At 40.1% G+C, this 18,230-nt stretch overlaps 1 protein-coding gene across 1 annotated transcript in view; it reads left to right on the forward strand.

Annotated features, from left to right (window-relative positions):
* The window catches only part of LOC117518003 (vacuole membrane protein 1-like), a 256,471-nt gene that overhangs the window by 34,764 nt on the left and 203,477 nt on the right, over positions 1-18,230 (forward strand). Inside the window, exons 5-6 of the mRNA XM_034179118.1 lie at positions 535-625; positions 3,940-4,050. Of these exons, the coding sequence (XP_034035009.1) occupies positions 535-625; positions 3,940-4,050 (202 nt within the window). The remainder of the gene's footprint in view (positions 1-534; positions 626-3,939; positions 4,051-18,230) is intronic.

Consider the following 18,230-nt stretch of genomic DNA (forward strand, 5'->3'; position numbering starts at 1 on the left):
TTTGAGCTTCATGGCAAAGGCTGTGAAGACTTATGTACATGTGATTTCCCAGTTTTTTATTTTTATTTTTATTTTTAATACATTTGCAAAACTTTATTGACATTGTTATTATGGGGTATTGTGTGTAGAATTTTGAGGGGGAAAAATGAATTTCATCCGTTTTGGAATTAGGCTGTAACATAACAAAATGTGGAAAAAGTGAAGCACTGTGAATACTTTCCGGATGCCCTGTACTATTCACATGAACATTGTCCTATTGGTGCAGAATCTTGTAACTGGAGTATCTTCTTCAATTCCAGGTCTCTTCTAAAGCTGCAATGACAAAGCACCCTTGCTTTCTGCTAAGACTTCCTCATTCATCCTTCTAATAATTCCTCTTTTCCCTCCTGTCTTTCACTTTCTCCATCTTCACTTTCACTCTCCTTCCTTGCTTCTTACACACTAATCTTTGTCCTTGCATGGCTTATTCTTTTGTCTTTGACTCCTCTGCACTATCCATCATTTTCCATCTTCATCCTCCTCTTCTTCACCCAGGCTCTGGCAGCAAAGACAGGCTGTATTTGGTGTGCTGATCCTGTTTACTGTCCTCGTCATTGTGTACCAGATTGAAGGAACACATCAGAAGGTGAATGATGACTAAAAATATGTAGTATTATATAACCGTTCTGTAATCTAGCGAGGGGGTCAATGCATCAACTCTGATCATCATCAGTTCACAGTGTTGTCAGCATGTGGGGTTAGATGTGGTGACCATCCACAAAAATTGAAAACATATAGCTGGGTCCATAAATATTTGAATATTGAAGCTTTGAAATGCTGGAGTTTTTGTTATTTTAGTTTTCTCCCAAAGCATATTTTAGTTGAAATTATATAATGAATATAATTATGTCAAAGTGCAGTGCAGATTTGAGGACACAAGTCAGTGAAAGCCTGGATATTAGTGTTGATTCAGGACAATCGCAAACCTGGACTGTGGCAACAGTAGAAGAGAGAAGGCTTCCTATTCTGTAGATGTCCCTGATGTTGTGTGGAGGCCGCTGAAGAGGAGGTACTGCTGGCCCACCACCACAAGATGGCGCCCTGCTTGAAGTGCGGGCTGCAAGCAGGGAGAGGGCGTAGCCTTTTGCTGAGGTGACAGCTGTCAGTAATCAACACAAGCTGTCACCCATCACCACCACTACAAAAGACCGGACTGCAACTCCACCTCCTCGCCGAGAAATCAACTACCATTCAGGTCATTTCTCTGCTGCCTGACACTGTGTGTGTTAGACCTGAACTTCTATTTGCCAGCCGTTTTCCTGGAGTTTTTCCTTATCTGGAGGATTGGCGTTTGGTGTGACAGCGACGGCTTCGCCTCACACCCCAACCCAGATAAGTGGTTGACCAGGAGCTGCACGAGTGTGGTGTGATGGGAGGAGGTGAGGTATTTCCCTCCTTTACTAATACAGACTGTGGGATTACTGGTGTGCGAACTCACACTCATCTGGACTGTCCTCTGTTCTCTGCCAGCGTACCGGGTCTGACTGCTGAAGACAGCGGCCACCTGGGGGCGCAGGGCTTGGCGGCTCCGGTGTTCTTCAGCTCCGTTGGTGTTGGAAGCTGTGTGGGGTTCCAGCTCTTCTCTCTCCAGGCGTCTTCTATCGTCGAGCCTGCCCACACGTCACCTGGTGTATGATTGACAGTCCACCATATTGTTATTGTCTGTACGTTGTTGTGCGATTCACAACATTAAATTGTTACTTTTTGGCTTATCCATTGTCCGTTCATTAACGCCCCCTGTTGTGGGTCCGTGTCACGACACTTTCACAACACCTGAGGTATTGTTGGTGCTTATCCCTGGATTATGTAGCATGAAGATGGTGGGAGCCTACAGCTGTCCATGGATGGGACACCACTCCAATGCAGGTCACTTCCCCAGCCAAAGTTGGTACCTACTTACAGCTGAATGGACTGGGGACAATGCAGATGAAGTGTCTTGTCCATAGATACAGATAGGTACCATTACCGTGAATCACACTGAGGTCTACAGACTCTACTCCTTATCCCACCAAACCACCTGCTCTACAGTTGTGAAGTTGCAAAGGAAAAAACAATCTATGATTGTGCCATTGGTTCTGTAGAAACTCAGATGAATTTCCTGAGAGGATACATACAGTGCCCTCCAAAAGTATTGGAACACTTGGTATTTCAAAAAATATAAAATCCAAGATGGACGCTTTGGTATGATACCTCTAAATAATCAGTTTTATTGCCAGTTTTCTACAGACAAGTCAGGGGATGGATACATGAACATTTCCAGGTCACTGAATACATCTTGGACTTTATTTACATCAATAATAAAGAAATATAAACAGTATGGCACTCTATGGTAAATCTGCATGGAGTAGACAGTGAAAAGTGAGGAAAGCCACCAAGACACCTAGACAACCCAGAAGAAGTTATAGGCTTATATGGCTGTGATTGGAGAAATTGTGCACATTGTTTGTTTTGAATTTTGTATCACCAGTTCATGATGAAGTGGAGCAGAGAAGGATTTTCTTTCACCAAAACGTCAAGTCTAGGCTTGCATCTCAGATGTACCTTCTGGCAACTTGTAGCTGAACTTTCAGGTCTTCTTTTTAAGAACATCCTCATCTATATCACTTCAACATGCAGCTGTAACTGGTGCTACAAAATGCAAAACAGTTTCTCCAATCACAGCAACAGAAGCCTATAACTTCTGCTGGGTTGTCTGGGGGTGTCTTGGTGGCTTTCCTCACTCTTCTCCTTCTTGTACAGTCAGTTTTTGAGAACTGTCTACTCCATGCAGATTTACCATAGAGTGCCATACTGTTTGTATTTCTACATAACCGATATAAAGTCCAAGACTTGGAAATGTTCATGTATCCATCCCCTGACTTGTCTGAAGAATACTGGCAATAAAAGTGATTACTTATGCAACCCATCATCTTGGCTTTCATATTTTTAATTAATTTATATCAAGTTGTATATATTTGCTTTCACTTTCAGTTTAAGGAAGATAATTTTAGAATTTTTTTATTTTTTGTATTTGAAATACCATAAACAAATACCAAGTGTTCCAGTACTTTTGGAGGACCATTTACAAGAACATCATCACATGTGCCAAATCACTTTTTAACCATGTTTACTCATCTACTCATTTGTGAGAAAGTACTAGTAACACAGTGTGTACTGTGCTGTAGGTCTTTTGAGAACCCTTCCTTTTTGCCCCCCCACTTCTTCTTTTTCCTGCCTTTAGCTGTCGTATTTTGAAACTCGGTGCCAGTTTTTTTTTTCCAAATGCCAAACACCCAGTTGTGTAATCTGTTCTCAGTAACCACACATAACAATCGCTGTTGGCTGCTGCTGAGTTGCTCAGCTCTCTGCCAGCAAAGAGTGAGGCAGGACGTGCTGTTTTTGTTTTGCCAGGTTTCCTGGGAAATGGAGTCCTTGCACGGCCTCGCTCCCACCCCTGTACTCCCCTCCCCTGTTCCCGTAATCTACACAAGCCACACTTCCTCCTGGGAACCACCTGCCATAGCGATCTATAGGTGAAGGTGTAAATGTCGTAGTTGTGGTGCAGAACAGGCGATGCAGGAAGCATGTGAGAGAAGTTTTGGCTTGTGGGATTTTTGGAGTTGTGTAAGAGCTGGCTGCCACCATAAAGAATAATAGTGGCGTTCTTCTGAACACTCCTACCCTACGGCTCTGTCCTCTAAACTCAACAACACCCTCTCCCTCTCTCTGTTTCTCTCTTGTCTTTCTCTCTTCCTCCACCACTCACTTGCCCTCTCCCACCCTTTAAAGTGCCCTGTGTTTTGCACGCTTTTGCGTACCTTCTCTCACACTGAGCTTCTGCCTCCCTCCCTCTTGTTTTGCTCTCGCTCTGTGCATGTGTGTGTGCATGTGGTTGACTGTCCCTCTCTCTGGCCTCTGCAGTATGTGCGTTATGTGGAGAAGACGACGTTGTGGTGCGCCTACTGGCTCGGCCTGGGCATCCTGTCCTCGGTGGGCCTTGGCACCGGCCTGCACATGTTCCTCCTCTACCTGGTAAGTGAGCAGTTTCTTGTTGCTCTTCTGCACCACAGACTCCACTTTTACACACTTTGCATGCACACGCTTTGGAGAGGAGCGCATGCTGGCGATGCAGTGACGCAGTTCTCTAAAGACGGTGTTTGCTGCTGCTGCTGCTGCTCTGTGTTGTTATTGAAAAGCTTCCTGGACACTTGTGCAGCGACCACAGACACATGCACATGTGCATGTCGTACACGTGCACGTGTCTGTGGTCGCTGCCCTGTTTTGACAGTCAGTCCAGGAACACTCGCACTCACTGACCCCTCTGACTGAGTGCACATGAGGATAAAAACACCCCCCCCTTCCTCTTTTCCTTTTGCTCCCCACTGTCACTCACTCTCACTTTTATGCTCCCTCCTCACTCATTCTCTCACCCTCTTCCTCCCTCATCTCCTTCCCCGTCAACCCTCTCTGGTTTGAGCACATGGGAGGTGCTGAGGCCTCTCTACTTCTAAACAGATCAGGCTCCCAAAATATCTGCAAGTCCATCTGTCATCAGAGAGTCGGCACTCAGAGGAGCTGAACTGGAAACTGTGAAGTGCGTGTCCTCCATTCAGGTGCTTTTAAAGCCAAATTCTTGCACTCCCAAATGCACTTCAAAAGTTTGTTCCCCTACTTTGCATCAGGGAGCAGTAGCTTGTTTTGAAAACAGTTTTTTTAAAAGGGAAATGTCTCCATCTGGTGGACGCAGCCGGCACTGCAGGACATGGTGTCACTGGGTTCATGACAGAACTTGTTGCTCCTTGCTGGAGTTGGTGTCGTACGTGTTTTATAGAGTTGGCCTGATACTGGTTTGTAAAAGGCCGATCCTGCTGCAGATAATGCTGGACTGAGCCGGCTGATAGAGTTTTTATGGGAATGCTTAAATATTTAAGAATGTTTACGATGCAAAGCAAATTTGCTAATGCGAACATTTTGTGGTGTTTACACCAGATTTTATTCATGCACGTTGGAAAGTCATCTGAACATTGAAGCATTGCCCCTTACACTACATTGCATATAATGTTTTTGCTCTAACTTGATTGAAAAATTGCTTGTTTCTATAAATTTGTTTATGGAATATATCATCTGAATGTTGACCCAAAGTATTATTAAGCATCTTTATAACCCTCGGATCTAATATCAGGCTTCTCATCTAATCTAGTATCAGGTTCAGGCTGCAGGGCCGTAGCCAGAATTTTCTGATGGGGGGGGGGGGGGTCCTTCTGAGCTGTTAAGATGCTGTTTGATGTTATTTGTATTTCTTAGTTTTTTGACATTTAGTAAATCTCACCTCAAAAGCTAGTATGTTTGAAATGAAACAAAATGTGATGTTGCAGCTAATAATAGTAATAATCTGGAAGTAATACTCCACCCCCACCACACACACACACACACACACACACACACACACACACACACACACACACACACACACACACACACACACACCACACACACACACACACACACACACACACACACACACACATATGTGTTGGCCCTGCATTCTATGTGCATATTTTCAAGCAAAATGTAAAATTATAAGGGTGATAGTCAGCTGAAAAGTCTGTCATCTTTTGCAGCATGATTAGGACTTGTGTTAAATACATTTTTGGCAGCAACATTCCCTCCATTATCAGCAAGTGCTTGTGTTTAGCACATTTAATAGCAGAATACAATGCTTAACAAGGCTCTGTATGCAATAAGATTTTCATAAAAATTCCTTCCAAAAAAAAAAAAAAAAAAAAGAATTGCTTCCCACGGTTCAGGATGCTTCTGCCTGTCTTCAGATTCATTAATTAAATTCTCATTGATTTCAGATGCATGGTGTCTGCGCACAAGTCAATACATTTAAATACATTTGTTGATGGAGTGTAAATACCTTGCTATACCTTGCTACATGAACGCAACTTTACTCGGCAAAAGAAATATAATGGTAGAAAAGCTAAATTAAGGTTCTCTGGCCACATTTGGGAGAAGACTTATTTTACTTTTTACAACATGCCGTTGAAGTCTAGAGGGTTCTCTCTATCATATTGATTATCAGACTCTGGTTCACACATCATTGAATTAAATATCTCAAGGTGAAGCAACACCAGCTCACTGTGAAAATTCGATAAAGATGTGGCCAGTTATAGTAATTAGTTGAAACAGCGATAATTACAGAGCTTTTTTTTTGTTGGACCGAGGAGCTTAAAATTTTTAACAGAATGTAGATAAACAAGCAATCTTATTTTTAACCTTTTTTTTTTCAACAAAACATGCAAAATAAATTGATTTTGAAAAAATATCAATATTTTGAGCTTAGGTTTCGTTCTTTTGTCTTGATTGTGTTTGGCGCACATGGTTGCTTCCAGGACTGTCAGAACTTTTAAAATAAGATAATTTATGTTAAAAAAAAATTTTGACTATAAAAAGTGTACTCTTTAATTATTATTTTCACAAAAATGTGTCTTTCAAACCTTTTGGCTGGTTGTGGGTTAAATGCTACACTCTAAGAAATAAAACATTGAATTTAATTGATAAAGTTAACCCCTTAACGCCCATTGTTGCATATATGCTACAATCTCTGACTCAAATATGCAACTTACCAAATTGACCAGTATGCCCGTTGTCGCAAATTTGCAACATACCGTCATTATTATTATAACATTATAACATAAAGTCATTACCAGAATACCCAATATTACTATCTAGTTTTTGTGCAAAAGTGAAATTAATAATCTCAACATTATTTACCATCTACTTAAAGGCAAAAACACACACAAAACATTTTTTATATACAGCTATATAAATTCGGGCATTAAGGGGTTAAGGTAAAGTTTTCCACATAACATTGTAAATTAAGTGCAAAACAATATTCAGAATCAGAATCAGAATGCCTTTTATTGTCATTATACATTGGTACAACAAGATTAGGGCCATCCAGTTGCAGTGCAATAACATAGAATCAAAATGAAATAGAATAAAAATAAAATAGTGCAAAAAAAAGATAAAATAGTGCAAGAATATATATCAAAAACAAGATATAGATATTGTATTTGAAATTAATTAAATTAAATGAAACATACTTAAATCCCTAAAATAGAGTAGAAGTAGTAATAGAGTATTTTATATATATAGCTTTGAATTATCAGAGCATGTATTTTTACTAATTATTAGAATAATTCAGACAGGGCATAATGCAGAGATAATCTTCCAGACCAGTATAATAACAGATGAGGAGTATAGAGCTGTTTGAATACAGAAAAGCGGAGGTAATGTAAAATAGAATTCATAGTAGGAATTATGTAAAGTATTCATTTTAAAGCACCATTGTACTGTATCTTTAAGTGCTATATTATACAGAAATTTTCAAATGTCAAAGAAACCTGGATTTTACTACAGAGGCTGCAGTAATGCAATAAGATCCAAGAGATAACCCTCTGTGAACCACAGCAAGCCCACAAATCTGTCTCAAAATTGTAATGACACACTGTGTGACATTACTGATTTGTGGATGTTGACAGGGATGTTGATTACCCTGACCTCCAGTAATACTATGAGAAATCTTGGAGTCATTTTTGATCAGGATATGTCCTTCAATGCGCATATTAAGCAAATATGTAGGACTGCTTTTTTGCATTTGCGCAATATCTCGAAAATTAGAAAGATCTTGTCTCAGAGTGATGCTGAAAAACTAATTCATGCATTTATTTCCTCTAGGCTGGACTATTGTAATTCTTTATTATCAGGTTGTCCTAAAAGTTCCCTGAAAAGCCTTCAGTTAATTCAAAATGCTGCAGCTAGAGTACTGACAGGGACTAGAAGGAGAGAGCATATCTCACCCATATTGGCCTCTCTTCATTGGCTTCCTGTTAATTCTAGAATAGAATTTAAAATTCTTCTTCTTACTTATAAGGTTTTGAATAATCAGGTCCCATCTTATCTTAGGGACCTCATAGTACCATATCACCCCAATAGAGCGCTTCGCTCTCAGACTGCAGGCTTACTTGTAGTTCCTAGGGTTTGTAAGAGTAGAATGGGAGGCAGAGCCTTCAGCTTTCAGGCTCCTCTCCTGTGGAACCAGCTCCCAATTCAGATCAGGGAGACAGACACCCTCTCTACTTTTAAGATTAGGCTTAAAACTTTCCTTTTTGCTAAAGCTTATAGTTAGGGCTGGATCAGGTGACCCTGAACCATCCCTTAGTTATGCTGCTATAGACTTAGACTGCTGGGGGGTTCCCATGATGCACTGAGTGTTTCTTTCTCTTTTTGCTCTGTATGCGCCACTCTGCATTTAATCATTAATGATTGATCTCTGCTCCCCTCCACAGCATGTCTTTTTCCTGGTTCTCTCCCTCAGCCCCAACCAGTCCCAGCAGAAGACTGCCCCTCCCTGAGCCTGGTTCTGCTGGAGGTTTCTTCCTGTTAAAAGGGAGTTTTTCCTTCCCACTGTCGCCAAGTGCTAGGGGGTTGTTTTGACCGTTGGGTTTTTTTTTTTTCCGTAATTATTGTATGGCTTTGCCTTACAATATAAAGCGCCTTGGGGCGACTGTTTGTTGTGATTTGGCGCTATATAAATAAAATTGATTTGATTTGACAGGTATTTCTGAAATATGAAAATAACAGCAGTTGCTATGGTGAAGGCTTACTTGATGGTGTCACTACGTTAGTGATTTATCACTGGGTTGAGCAGTTTTATTGCTGCACAGAGAAAGGTGTTCTGGGTAACTGGGCTGCAGATACTTGCAGATTCGTCTGAATGGATGCGTGCTGACGTGCTGGTGAAGTGCACAGTTTCCAGACTTCTCCTGACCTCAGTTTTCAGCACTCCTTCCTGGAACTTGAAATCTCTGCCCCACCCCCTGTGGATGTAGGCTTTGAAAGAGCATTTGGCATTTAAGATGTATTAATGAACAAGAGCAATCACAGATTTCTGACGTCCGCCAGTCCGGATCCGGATCCCCTCCAAAATTCAGTGGAGTCTTCTATGCCTTAATATCTATCTGTGGTACAAATGTGGTGAGAATCTGTGAAGTAGTTTTGACGTAATCCTTCAAAGCCTATATAAAGTGAAGTCTTGATACAGAATCCGGATCTGGATACAGATTACCTCCGAAATTTAGTGGAGTCTTCCATGCCCAAATATCTATCTGTGTTGCAAATTTGGTGAGAATCCGTGATGTACTATTAAGTAATCCTTCAAAGCCTGTATAAAGTGAAAACTTGATCCAGAATCCGGATCCGGATCCCCTACAAAATTCAGCGGAGTCTCCCACGCCTTAATATCTATCTGGGTTGCAAATTTGGTGAGAATCCGTGATGTAGTTTTAAAGTAATCCTTCAAAGCGTATATAAAGTGAAAACTTGATCCAGAATCCAGATCCAGATTACATCTGAAATTCAGTGGAGTCTTCCATGCCTTAATATCTATCTGTGTTGCAAACGTGGTGAGAATTTGTGAAGTAGTTTTGATGTAATCCTTCAAAGCCTATATAAAGTGAAGTCTTGATCCAGAATCCAGATCCAGATTACATCCGAAATTCAGTGGAGTCTTCCATGCCTTAATATCTATCTGTGTTGCAAATTTGGTGAGAATCCTTTAAGTAGTTGTGGCGTAATCCTTCAAAGCCTATATAAAGTGAAATCTTGATTAGAATCCGGATCCAGATCACCTTCAAAATTCAGTGGAGTCTTCCAAACCCTAATATGTATCTGTGGTGCAAATGTGGTGAGAATCTGTGAAATAGTTTTGAAGTAATCCTTCAAAGCCTATACAAAGTGTTATCTTGATCCAGAATTCAGACCCGGATCACCTACAAAATTCAGTGGAGTGTCCCGTGGCCTAATATGTATCCATGCTGGAAAGTAGGTGAGAATCCACAAAGTAGTGTTGACGTAATCCTTCAGAGCCTATATAAAGTGAAACTTGATCCAGAATCTGTATCCGGATCACCTCCAGAATTTAATGGTGTCTTCCATGGCCTAATATCTATCTGTGGTGAAAATGTAGTCAAAATTCATGCAGTAGTTTTGACATAATCCTGCTGACAGACAGACAGACAAAAAATAAATGCTGATGATTTTATTACATCCTCGTGTCCTTATTACGTAATGAATCCGTCCTGTCCACAATAATTCAAACACAATAAATGTTATCATTATTGCTTTCCAAATTATAGGTGCATATCATGAGGACAAATTCATTAAATTCTGGTGAACTTTGATGTACCACCTTCAGAACACTGCCACTTGCTGTTTGGCTTGTTGATGGTAGATGGCTGACGGATTAGGAACAGGTGTGGGTGCCACTGACAGACTGTGTCCTCACAGAAATGTACTAAATCTGAGAAGTAAACTGTAACTTTCTTATTGTTTGACACTGGTTATGTTGTAAAACTCACATAACACAGTCAACTAACCTTACCAACCCCCAGAGCAAGCACACAGTGGTAAGGAAAAACTCCCTCTGATGATCTGAGGAAGAAACCTCAAGCAAACCAGACCCAAAGGGGTGACTCTCTGCTTGAGCCGTGCTACCGACACAATAGACAATATTGGAAATTATACAGGAAACTTTGCGAGATTTTGAAACTCCATGCTGGTGCACTATTCAGACTTTGATCACACTTAGCAGGTACACTGAGCCTATAAATGGCAAGATGTGATTTGATTTGGGTCAGTCAGCAATCAAAGTCAGAGTTCAAGGTCAAATTTTGAGCCCAATGCAAATATATAAGAAAATGTCTAATTTAATTGAAATTAATTCAGATATTTTATTACATCCGCCAAAGATGCAATAAAATCATTGGTGTTTATTTGTCTGTCTGTTAGCAGTATTATGTCAAAACTACTGCACAGATTTTGATATTTTCATACATATTAGGCCATGGAAGACTCCGTTATGTTTTGTAGGTGATCCAGATCCGAATCCGGATTCTTATCAAGATTTCACTTTATATAGGCTTTGAAAGATTACGTCAAAACTACTTAACAGATTTTCACCACACACTGGTGTTAGGCCTTGGAATACTCTATTACATTTTAGAGGTGCTCTGGATCCAGATCTGAATTCTAAATCAGGATTTTACTTTATAGACCTTTAATCTGTCATTAACCTCTGGATCTGTTCCGAAATGTTTTAAATCAGCAGTGATTAAACCATTACTTAAGAAATCTAATCTTGACCCTAGTGTATTGAAAAATTACAGGCCGATATCAAATCTATCATTCTGTTCCAAAATTTTAGAAAAGGTGGTTTCACAGCAGCTCATAGACCACCTTACTGAGAATGATCTTTTTGAGCCGCTGCAGTCTACTTTTAGGAAATATCACTCCACAGAGACAGCACTCACTAAAGTTGTGAATGATCTTCTGCGAGCAATGGACTCACACCACTACGGTTTTGGTGTTGTTAGATCTCAGTGCTGCGTTTGATACCTTGGATCATCATATTTTACTCAGTAGGTTGGAGAATTTTTTTGGGATTACTGGAAGTGCCCTTGCCTGGTTGACGTCATATCTGTCCAGTCGTTCTCAATGTGTCTTGTATAATGGTACTACCTCTGACCTTGCTGACATGAGATTTGGGGTTCCACAGGGATCTATTTTAGGCCCCTTGCTTTTCTCCCTGTATGTGGCACCCCTTGGGCGTATACTGCGGAGTTTTGGGATTGCCTTTCATTGTTATGCTGATGATACTCAGTTGTACATGCCGATAACTGCGGGAAATCTCACTCCCATAAAATCCCTGGAGGACTGTCTTCTATCAGTGAGAAGTTGGATGTCTAGTAACTTCCTACTTTTAAACTTTGATAAGACTGAAATGATGGTTCTTGGTCCAGCGAGACATCGGCATCAGTTTGACCAGCTGGCGCTCAGCCTAGGTTTGTGTGTCATACATCATACAGACAAAATGAGGAACCTTGGGGTAATTTTTAATCCCACCTTGTCTTTTGACCTCCACATCAGGGATGTTACTAGGACTGCTTTTTTCCATCAGAGAAATATAGCGAGGATCCGCCCTATCCTGTCCATGGCTGATGCTGAGACCCTGATTCATGCTTTTGTTTCTTCTAGACTAGATTATTGTAATGTTCTATTTGCAGGGTTACCACAGTCCAGCATTAGGGGTCTTCAGCTGGTTCCGAACGCTGCCGCCAGACTTCTGACATGTAGCAGAAGGTCTGAACATATCACACCCCATTTTGACATCTTTGCACGGCTCCCTGTCTCTGTGAGAGCAGATTTTAAGGTTTTGTTATTGACTAATAAGGTTGTTCATGGACTGACGCCATCTTATCTGGCTGATCTGGTGGAACTCTACGTGCCGGCCCGGGCTTTGCGGTTGCAGGATGCGGGACTTCTCTGTGTTCCCAGGGTGAAGAAGAAGTCAGCAGGTCAAAGAGCCTTTTCGTATCGTGCACCCACCCTGTGGAACCGTGTTCCTGCGACCGTGAGGCAGTCTGAGTCTGTGGACATTTTTAAGTCAAGACTCAAAACCTATTTTTATTCTCTTTCTTATGGATAGTTTTTATTTTTATTTGTTTTATTCTTTTACTTCTGTTTTTATTTGTGTATTTGATTTTTTTTATTCATTTTTAATTATTTATTCAATTTTATGTTGACTTGTTTTATGTAAGGCGCCTTGAGACGGCTTTTGCTGTGATTTGGCGCATTATACACTAATTAAATTAAATTTAATTAAATTAAGCATTACGACAAAACTGCTGCACGGATTTTGACGAAATTGTCACCACACATAGATGTTAAGCAATGGAAGACTCCATTAAATTTTGGAGATGATCTGGATTCTGGATCAAGATTTAACTTTATATAGGCTTTGAAAGATTACATGTATGGAAGACTCTAATTTTGGAGGTGATCGGGATCCAGATCCAGATTCTGCCTAAGGATTTGTTGGGAGTGATCCGGATCAGTATGCAGGTTCTGTGTAGAAAGATACAACATCACAAAACCAAGATCAGGAAGACACTATTTTTGTTTCAGCTTGTGAATTAAATATCAGACTGAAAGATCTTGATCTAGATTATTCAACAGTTCTTGGATTACATGTCATACACATCTGTCAACATTTATATCAATCAGACAAACACAAAAACTCACTCAAACCTTTTTTCTCATCCAGCCTTAAGAAACTTATGTATGTCATTACAAGTAATAGTCAGTAGAGGGCGCTGATGGTCCGAATATGCAGATAAAGCGGTTACATTGAAGCAGATTGATACTTTGTGATCAGTTTTTGATTCCAGGTATTTCTTTTCTTTTTTTTCTTTTTTTTTTTTGTTCATGTAAAGACAAAGCAGAAGGCTGATTTATCATCTCTTCAGCAAGTCTTCTTTGTCCTTTCCTGCATCTGTGAGAGTTTGATGCACCTGATGGTCACCAAAATTCAGATCTTTCTACGGACTCTTCCTCTTTTCCTTCAGGTCTTCCTTTATTCTACCTGTCATCCTTTTCCCTGAGCAGTCATAGATCTTTCTCTCATGTGTTGAACCTGTGACTCTCTCATTTCTTATTTTGTCCAGCTTTGTAACGCCACACATCTATTTCACCATTCACAACAGAGTAGAATAGAATACTTATATAGAATATCATCTGCATTTAATACATCCTAACTACAGTTACCATCTAATCACAAGGCACAGTGAGCAGCCAGGTTGGAATTAACTAAAGGTGCAGAAGACACTGTCCTGGTCAGTGGTGGTTGAAGGTAGTTATTTTTGTCTTCTCTTGCACTCCCTTCACTGCTCATGTCTTAACTCCATATAACACGGCTGTTTTTCATCCAAATCAAATTTATTTATAAAGTGCTTTAAAACAACAGACACAATGTCCTTTACAATTTAAAAATAATTTTAATTAACATTAAATTAAAACAGTCAGTACACAAATTATAAAACATAAAACCTGCAACACTTCAGACTGCAATGTGAAAATTCAACAAAATTACGTCAGAACCAATTCATCAGTCATAAACACAGTGGAGGTATGACTTAAGCTTTGACTTAAAAACCTGTCTGAGTTTGCCTGTCAGGTGGTAAGATGTTGCTTAAAGTTGATGCCTGATGAGTAAAGGCTCTGCAACCTGCGGACTCCTTTTTTATCCTGTGAACACGTAACAGCCTAGCATCTGCAGACCACAGAGCATGAGCCAGCACATAAGGTTCAACAAGATAATGTGGGGCATAACCATTCAGTATCTTATATGTTAGAACCTTGAAGCCTGCCCTTGTGTAAACAGGCAGCAAGTGCAATGAAGCTACCACAGGGGTTATATGATCAAATGTCCTTGTCCCAGTCAAAATTCTTGCAACCATGTTCTGGATCATGTGATGACTTCTAGTGCTACCAAGAGGTAAGCCAGAAAACAGAACAAGACTTGTCAAAAATCTTAGAGTTTCTTGACTGTATCACAGCCCCGCACATGCACAGCATGCAGTCACCAAGCAAGAGTGTGAAATTATCAGCTAAACATCTATGCCTGGTGAGACTAATAACAGTCATCTCAATAGCATCTAAATGTAAAAGCAGAAAATTAAATCATCCAGTTTTCCACTGTGGCTATAAAGGCCTCAAGCTTTGCAACATGGGACACATGAGCTGCACAAACAGGCATATACATCTGTGTATCATCAGCATGGCAATTATAATTAACCCCATGGCTCCATATAATCCAACCAAGTGGCACAACACACAAGGAAAATTGCACTGGTCCAAGAACTGACCCCTGAGGCACCCCATACTTCACTGAAGGAAATTCATATGCAGTGAATCTCAATCTTCCCTAAAAAAAAAAAATAATAATAATAATAAAAAAAAAAATCCTGACTTCCAAAGTCATTTTATATTTGTCAAGCTTCCTCTCGAGTTAATCTCTTCTGGTAATGCATAGCACAGTGTCATCTGCAAAAAGTATGCTTCAGGGGAACTGTAGTTTAATCCCTAATGTCAACACATCCATACCCAGATCAAAAAGGCAAAAGCTTAAAGAAAATCCCTGATACAGATCAACTGTAATGGGAACCTTGAGTGGCTTATCTGACACAGCTGTTTGTATTTCAGTCTGTTTCTTCAGTTAAATCACTAAAAAGGGATGTAAAACTGAAGGTTTGTCACAAATGTGGACCATAAATGCCTTTAAAAAATGCATGCTTTTTACTTTGCTGCACATTTGTGAGTGGACTGTAAAGCCACCAGCAGAGGGAGGCGCCAAGCCGGTTACATCCACACTGTCAATGAATGGAACAAAAATGGAAGTGGCAGCTCTCCATTTCCTGACGTGACCTGTTGCTGCACCGTGTCTCTTCTCTATGTGTGCGTCCCACTGGGACCACGGGAGATCATTGTACAGGGACAGAACTGGGTTATTGGGGAAAGATAAAACCCTGCAACTCAGGCGTGAAGAAGAACAAAGCACAGTTCTTGGCACTTTATCAAGTGTATTTAATCCAGCTGCTCAAAGGGAGGAGGCAGTGGGTGGGCTCGTACAATACGGAACATAAAAACAGTAAAATGAAGCAGCAACATCGGACAGATCTTATTTCGAGTCCTGCACCTGTGCATGGACATGGCCTAATGATCAGGAGGCCCACGCACAGTCAAGATGCTTCCAGTCACACTTATGTTTTTATGCATTTGTTCTGTAGTGACAGCCAGTGTCACCGCTGCCCATAAATCCTCTTTTAACTAAGAGGTTTGCGACGACTCTTGAAAATCTAGCGATGCTGTAAATATTTTAGAGGAGACCTCATATGACTCATTCACCATTAAATTACTTTCAGTAATGGCTGTTGTCATTAAGTCATTATGGGCAGCATGAAAATTGTTGTGCTCAGTGTTAAATCAATGGCAGTGAAAAAACAACAACAAAAAAATTAAAGTTGCTGTGACTGAAGCTGAGAATAATGACATGCACATAAAAGTAACTCGGATTTTTTTCTCTCTCCGTCTTTCCAATTTGAATTGCTTTATGAATAAGAAGTGCACACAAGTCTTCATTGAATATTAAATGTTCAGATCTCCTGCCCCCGCCACCCCGAAAAAAAAAAAAAAAAAAAAAAAAAAAAAATATATATATATATATATATATATATATATATATATATATATATATATATATATATATATATATATATTAATACTGAAGTGCACTCAAAAAGCACACAGCTCCACCACATCTGAAATGATCATGAAATTCTGCATCCAGAATATTACTGTTGTTTGCAGCCTTATTTCTCCTAATATGCAAACATCATTAACATCACATCTGTCTGATTTTATATTTTTTTTTTTAACCATCCACATCTTTATTCTGCTGTACTTAATCATTTATTACTTCTTTTATTTTCATCAGTTAAGTGAAGAGAATTTGATTGAAATGTCTGATTTTTTTTTATCTCCCTTTTACACTTAAAACATGGTAAAAAAAAAAATCCCATAAAGTACTGCAATTCTGTGATTGTGCAGTACAAATGCCCCCAATACAAACAAACAGGCTCATTTTAGATTTCTGTCACATAAGTCACAGAAATCCCTATCAGTACTCTGCACTCTGTGCAACACGCCCACAGTCTGTGGAGGAAACATGGAGGAGGTGCTTGCAGCAGCAGCTCCTTTACAATTAAATCATGAGGCAGCAGAAAGAAACTCGTTATAAGGCACATTGTTCACATACACATGACGTAAGCAAGTTTACAGTGCACGTGTACTGCACACTGGTTGCGCACATGTTAGCGCTTGTCCTCCTCATGGACACATCAAACTAAAACAAAGCTGAGTTGAAAACAAAATTTTCAAATCAATAGTAAAAACTAATAGAAATATACAAAACTTTAATATCTCTATCTTAATTTGGTTTGGTTGGATGGACAACGATGAAGGAGGAGGGAGTGTTGCAGGATGGAGAAGCTCAAATGCTACTGCCGCCATAAATAATCTGCCCACACACTTTGACCCTGTCCATGCAGAAACCCACTGTGTCTACCATCTAAATAGCAATGTGCTAGGTTCAAGCACACGCCTCTTAGAAGCAGTGACACTGACTATGATTAATTGACTAAATACCACCCCTTTGGCACTTGGTAACTTCCTTTGTGCCGTGTAACCAGCAATTTGGAGTTGCACATACTCCAAATGCTGTTGCACTATACACACTTAGACTGTGTGCTATGAATCTTCAAGATAGGGCCCTTGATGACTGTGATTAACATGATGCTTGTAAAACACAGTCATGAACCAGAATGCAAACTGGACTGTAATCAGCACCATAACTGGCTTCTTCTTTTTGACAAGATATAATTTTTTAGTAGGTTTTGTGATCAGAAAAAAAATTGAGAAATTGAATGAAAAAATGGGGGAAAAAGGGATCCAGAATCCACACCCAGATTCTGATCAACACTGAAAATTTCTTTCTCTAGATGCGATATATTATTCCACCAACTGTCTTTGCAATCAAACAAACGGCTGTGATCACAATCTTCCAAGACTGAAACAAAGTGAAACCATGTTTGCAGCTTGCTTGTCACTCGGAGCCTAATTTGGGTTTGGGTTTCCCTTGTCTTTCAAACATAAAGTAGTGGTTCATAATTTTGGAGTTCAGTTTGTAAATTAAAGACTGCACAAGACGTTTGTGAAGAATGTGCAGCTTTTCTTCCAGCAATCCCCCTAACATTAAGTTCTGGGTGTTGGTAATGACCAGCAGTGCAACTTTAATTGGCCATCAGAGTGCAGCTTCTACATGCTGCCTTTGTGCCGTTGGGCCTAAAGATCTCAGACGTCATATGGGCCACCCCGTGTTCACACTCTGGCATGAACGTGTGAGCCATGAATGTGTGAAGGATCATTGTGGGTGTAGTTAATCTGCCCCTTGCTCACCTTTCTCATTATGCTGTGACAAATGCTCAACATTCCCGTGCCAGGACAAACAATGACGCACTGTCACCTTCTCAGAAACCTGGTCACTTTGTTTGACTTGTGACTCACACGAGTGAGTGTGAGTGTGTTTGTCATCTGGAGTAACTCAGTGTGTGAAGATAATAAAGACACCAAAATTTTCCACCAAAAATTTTCTGCTGTTGGGTTTTTCTTTTTTGCTCCTTGTCAATTGGTTGACAGAAAAGTTGATCGTAAAGTCAAAGCTGATAAGTCAGTCCTTCACAAAGTGTTGAGCT

This window comes from Thalassophryne amazonica, chromosome 9 (genome assembly GCF_902500255.1).
Source record: "Thalassophryne amazonica chromosome 9, fThaAma1.1, whole genome shotgun sequence".
Taxonomy (NCBI): Eukaryota; Metazoa; Chordata; class Actinopteri; order Batrachoidiformes; family Batrachoididae; genus Thalassophryne; species Thalassophryne amazonica.